The sequence below is a fragment of the Ursus arctos genome, unplaced genomic scaffold (genome assembly GCF_023065955.2).
Source record: "Ursus arctos isolate Adak ecotype North America unplaced genomic scaffold, UrsArc2.0 scaffold_9, whole genome shotgun sequence".
Classification (NCBI taxonomy): domain Eukaryota; kingdom Metazoa; phylum Chordata; class Mammalia; order Carnivora; family Ursidae; genus Ursus; species Ursus arctos.
The window spans coordinates 6,478,063-6,484,062 of NW_026623111.1; the positions used below are offsets into that span (position 1 = coordinate 6,478,063).

The 6,000-nt window shown below is 52.9% G+C and overlaps 1 protein-coding gene across 1 annotated transcript in view; it reads left to right on the top strand.

Moving 5' to 3' along the window:
* The window catches only part of OTOP1 (otopetrin 1), a 28,039-nt gene extending 22,698 nt beyond the window's left edge, over positions 1–5,341 (top strand). The window contains exons 5-6 of the mRNA XM_026514400.2: positions 839–1,770; positions 5,171–5,341. Coding sequence (XP_026370185.1) covers positions 839–1,770; positions 5,171–5,341 — 1,103 coding nt within the window. The remainder of the gene's footprint in view (positions 1–838; positions 1,771–5,170) is intronic.
* The last annotated feature ends 659 nt before the right edge of the window (positions 5,342–6,000 follow it).

Here is a 6,000-nt window from a genome sequence, read left to right on the forward strand (position 1 = left end):
AGCTTCTGACTCTTGGTTTTGGCTCAGGTCATGATCTCAGCCTGGTGAGATCCAGCCCCACGTTGGGCTCCATGCTTAGCGGGGAGTCTGCTTCTCTCCCTCTCCCTCTACCCCTCTCCCCACTCGCATGCACATACTCTCTCTCTCTCAAATAAATAAATACATCTTTAAAAGAATCCAATAATTAAAAAAAATCACACATGTAAATCAGATTCGTATAGAAAGGTTAGAGAATACAGGGAAGCAAAACCTAGAGGGAAGTAACATTGGACACCTTACACTTTCACAATGTTACATGTCAATTATATCTCCATAAAGCTGGGGGAAGAAACATGATAGAACTTTCTTCTACTGAAAAAAAAAAAAAGAAAGAAAGAAAAAGAAAAGAAAGAAAGAAAGAAAGAATGAAAAGAAAAATTGCCTGCTATTTCCCCACCCAGAGATAACCATTGTTAACCTTTTAGCTTCTGTCTTTACAGACTTTTTCTATGTCTGTCTATCATCTATGTATCTATAGTTCATGAAAATGGAATCATACTCTATCCTCTTTAGCAAGCTTCTTTTGTCCAGCAGAATCTCGTGAACATCTTATATGTTAAGTAAATCTTCACAATACCGTCCACAAGGGCCGATGTACGGCTAAACTATGATTTGTGCGGTTCGTGCTCATGGCTGTCAGGTCAGCCATAGTACTAGACATGACAATAAGCCACAAGACAAAGCTTTAATTCAATGGGAAAACCCACGTGCGACTCCTCAGTGACAACGTGTCTTTGTGCTTTTCCACTTGCCCACTGACCGCGCTAACCGCCCTCCCACGTGCGTCGCCCGGCCCCAGTCCTAGACGACCACGCGCCTCCGTGTAACTGCTCGCCCCCGGCCTTCTGCTCCGCCATCTCCCAGGGGGTCTACTACCTGTACCCCTTCAACATAGAGTACCAGATCCTGGCCTCCACCATGCTCTACGTGCTGTGGAAGAACATCGGACGCAGAGTGGACAGTCAGCCGCACCGCAACGTGCGGTTCACGCTTCCCGGGGTCATGGCGGGCTCGGTCCCGGGCCTGACCGTGCTGGCCGCCACGATCGGGGTCGTCGTGGTGTACCTGATTCAGACCGGGCGCTCCAAAACCGAGAGCGAGTCGGCCCTCATCATGTTCTATCTGTACGCCATCGCCTTGCTGATGCTCATGGCGGCCGCGGGGCTGCTTGGAATCCGGATTTACAGGGTAGACGAGAAATCGCTAGACGAGTCCAGAAACCCGGCCCGCAAGCTGGACGCGGACCTGTTGGTGGGCACCGCCTCCGGCTCCTGGCTCATCTCCTGGGGCTCCATCTTGGCCATCCTCTGTGCCGAAGCCCGCCCTCCCTACACGTGGTTCAACCTGCCCTACTCCGTCCTGGTGATTGCCGAGAAGTACATCCAGAACCTCTTCATCATCGAGTCCATTCACCGGGAGCCGGAGAAGCTCTCTGAGGACATCAGAACCCTGCGGGTGGTCACGGTCTGCAACGGCGGTGCCATATCCCTCGCCTCGTCTCGCCTCGAGAGTGGAGCCGTGGCCGCGGACGTGGCTTCCCTGGGCGGTGAGGCACCACGTGTGGCCAACGGAAATATGCATCTGAGAGGAGGCTGTGGCCGAGAGGAGGAGGAGGAGGGGAGCCGGGAAGGGACCCCGGGCCCAGCCTGCCACCCCCGTTTCCTGCAGGGCGATGCCAAGAGAAGAGTGTTGAGGAATATCGCAGCCTTTTTGTTCCTCTGCAATATCTCGGTAATCTACATTCAGTTATTTATCTGAGAAACAATCAGCCTGTTTTCCTAGCTTTTTTCAAATCAGGAATGGAGGCAGCTTATTACCAGAATGATTGAAGTGTAAGGTTGAAGAATGAGGCTGCATTGAAAGCCTCTGTTCTGCAAATCCACTTACTTGCATACTGCTGGGGGCCGGCGGCTGGGGTTGGGGCTAAGGATCGCAGCTGAGAAGACTCAAGGCCTGTGGCTTACCACTCTCCTGGGTGTGATCTGGAACAGGCCCCCCTATGTGGGGGGCAGGGAGAGGCGGCAGAGAGAGGCAGGCTACTCCAGCTTCGTAGGTGATGGTTTTCGTAAGCCAAAGGAACATATATACGAGGCCTGTCTTGGGCAACAGTGAGATGAGTGGATCTCTGCACCTGCCTGCCAAATTGTAAAAGTTTATATATATGTATATATAGAGAGATAGAGAGAAAGAGAGAGAGAGAGAGGCCTTAACCGGGCTCACTCACGTATACTATGCAGGTGTTCTCAGCACCGCATCATTATTTCAGGGCTGTGTCCTTCAAGCAGCCTCTGGGAGTGAAAAAGGCCAGCAGAACCCACATTCCAAGGACAAGGGAGGGGGCAAGGAGCCTCTGAGTGCCCCAGTCCTGCTCAGGGTTCAACCGGCAGTCGTGTCTTTTTGATGACCTTCCTCAACAACCTCTTCCCCACAGAAGTCACAGTCTAGGGATGGGGGCTCAAGGGAAGATACACAGCGAGTAGGGCAAGCGTTGGGACAGGTGTGTGCAAGGCGTAATGGGAACACTGATCCAGGAAGAGACTTCAGTGAGTCAGGGATGCTTGCGGTGAGGCTCAGGCTCAGTTAGGAGTGCTTTTGGCTGCTAGGACTAGAAAGCTTGGCCAGCAGTATCTTCAGTCTTAAAGATAAGAATTCTTCAGGTTGGCTTCTTGGGGTTGGCCTGGCAGCTGAACCCTATCATCAAGGATCCAGGTACTGTTCATCTTTCCACTTTGCCATGCTTAGTGTGGTGCCTGTTGCCACACGGTCGTAAGGTGGCTGCAACAGCACCAACCATCACATCTGGGCTTGAGACATGAAGAAGGAGAGAATATTAGTGCCAGGCAGTGGCTTTCTCATGGCCACCCCTGCTGCAAGAGAGGCAGGGGAAGTAGAAAGTTTGCTTTCCAGCCTCTGGTGGAAAATAGCAATGTAGAGGATGTCCAGTAACTCAGTTTTGGCCTCGGGGTCCAGGAATGGCTGGAAGTTTACCCGGTGGCCAAGGCAAGCAAAGGCGTTTGGAGCAGAGGACACATGATGTTCGAAGGCACAGAGGCAGAAGACACCATGGCCTATTTGGGGAGCAGTGCGTAGTTTAGCACGAATTCCATGCAAGGAGAGCAGCGGCACGGGACAGAGGAAGGCGGGTCCAGTCAGTGGGTCCGGGTTGAGCGAACTTCATAAGCCTGGCTGAGTCTGGTCTTTATGCCGAAGGCAGTACAGGCCCCTCTCGGTTGATGTTGTGGAATGATCCCCTTAGCAGCAGGTGCAAGAAGGCTGGAGAGAGGTAAGACCAAGGGCTGGGACACCTGAAAGGAAGCCCGCTGATGGGCTGGGTGGCAGGTGGAGGGTTTTGAGGGTGAGCAGGAAAACAAGGATGACACCTAGAGTTTTGACAGTGACTGGGAGGAAGGTGTTGCTGAAGGTGGGGGGGAGTTTGAGATGCAAGTTAGACACCAGGCAGCCCGTGGGGTCCTCGAGGGTGGAGCAGGTGAGTGATTCAGGCTGGGGAGTCATCGGCCAATAGTTGGTATTCACAGCCAAGGCTGGGGGAGCTCATCCAGGGGTCACATGTGTAGAGGAGAGGAGAGGACCCAGGGATGAGCCCTCCAGGCAACCATGAGAGACAGCAAAGGAGGAGCTGGGGAGGAGCAGCTGGAGTGGTGGGAGAAGCCTGAGAAGCAGGGCCCGGGAACACGGTGGGGCAGAGAAAGGAGGTAGCGCCTGTACGGAGAAGCCGGTACCAGCTAGCTCCTGCTGGGTAAGAAATCACCCCGCACTCAGCAACTCGAACAACACCGCTTTGTTCGGTCGTGGTGTCTGTGGGCCAGGAGTCCAAGCACGGCTTAGCTGGTGCCCCTGCTGGGATCTCTCCCTGAGAGCACATGGCCCACTGGGGGCTGCAGCTGCTTCCAAGCTGACTCCTGGGGGATCTTCCCCAACCCGCTCCTGGTGGGTTGTTGGGCCGAGGGCATGAGTTCCTTGAGGGCTGCTGGGCTGGGACCTCCCTCAGCGCCTGGCCACAGGGCCTGGCCAGAGGGCAGCACACGACAGGGGGGCCAGCTCCCTCTCTGGCAGGAGGGTGTGAGCAAGACGGACTCTGCAGTCCTTTTGGCACCTAATCTCAGAAGTGACACCTCATGACTTCTGTCATATTCTTTTTTTTTAATGTTTTTTTATTATGTTAGTCACCATACAGTACATCCCTGGTTTCCGATGTAAAGTTCGATGATTCATTAGTTGCGTATAACACCCAGTGCACCATGCAATACGTGCCCTCCTTACTACCCATCACCAGCCTATCCCATTCCCCCACCCCCATCCCCTCTGAAGCCCTCAGTTTGTTTCTCAGAGTCCATAGTCTCTCATGCTTCATTCCCCCTTCTGATTACCCCCCCTTTCTTTATCCCTTTCTTCCCCTACCGATCTTCTTAGTTCTTATGTTCCATAGATGAGACCTGTCATATTCTGATGGTAGAGGCGAGTCACTAGGCTCAGCCCGACTCAAGGGCAGGGGGCTCCACAAGTACGGGACTCCCAGGAGGTGGGATGGAAGGTGGATGTCATCCGAGAGGCTGCCTGCCACCGTGCAGTGGTGGAGGAGGAGGACCTGGGGCAGAGAGACTGAGGGGGGACCAGTGTGTGGTTTCCACGAGCAGCAGTGACAATAGGTTATGGCTTTCGGTTTTGCAAACGTAGTTGGGATTTTATTCTCATCTGAGCCGTGGGAGACGGGTGTCAGTGTTCGCATCTTACAGATGAGGAGACGGAGGGCTTGCAGCGGTCAAATGAGAGTCTGTAAATGCCACAAACCCAGGTGTGGCTCCAAAGCGTGTGGTCCTGTCCCCTGATCGGGGGTGTGGGCAGGGCCTGGGCTGTCTCTCCAGGTCAAGCCAGAGAGGAGACAGAGAACTCAGCGGCCCAGCCCCACGTGGCTGGGATCTCCGAGCCCCAGTGCTGGTGTGTGAAGACGGGTTTGATAAAAGGTGACCTCTGCTGGGAGAGGAGACATGAAGTGCGGTGCAGAGACCGGTGTGACTCTGTGTCCCCGAGTTCAGGCCAGCGCCGGGGGTGGGGTGGGGGGTCGTGTGGGGCTTCCGAGGCGGCTGCTAGCATGGCTCCTCTTCTCTTGCAGCTCTGGATCCCTCCTGCCTTTGGCTGCCGCCCCGAGTACGACAACGGATTGGAGGAGATTGTCTTTGGCTTTGAACCCTGGATAATTGTGGTCAACCTGGCCATGCCTTTTTCTATTTTCTACCGAATGCACGCAGCTGCCTCTCTCTTTGAGGTCTATTGTAAGATATAGTCCGCGTCCGCATCAAAGCCCGAGGAGTGACCTAACAAGAGAATTCACTGGAGCCACCTGGGAATGGCCAGGTTGGGCAAACACGGCCTGACAAACGCAAGAGGGCTGCCTTTGTCGGCACCAATTGTGTTTCCCGTGAGCTGGAATCGTCTCTCACCCCGGATGAATGTAAGCAAGTTAGCCCAGCTCGGTGAGGCGGCTGAAATCTGGCCTTGGCTGGTTAATTCTAATTGAAGCCAAATTATTTTATCTCCTTTTAAATGCGATCCTTTGTTCTAAAAGAATGGGAACCCAGGTTGGGGAAAGAAAACCGATCCAGTTTGTTTTTCACAGAAATTGTTTTCTGTTACCACGCGACTACCTACCACGTTTTCTGCCCATCTCAGTAGTGTAATCATCCTTACATTTTATGCTGCCCAGGGCTGATCAATGTAGGTACAGTCACCTGTAGTTCATATTATACTCTCTGAATATGGTGAAGTTTTGGATCAAAGTTATTTTTATCATCTGGATGGGAATTAGTGCGTAGATCAGTATGGGGACGTGTTTCTTACCTGAAACTCTGGCACACTTTTGTTTGTGATCATTCTGTGGTTTTTTAAAAAATAACTTTTACTGTTTTCTCTCTCACTGTAAGTACATACATGCTTATTACAGAA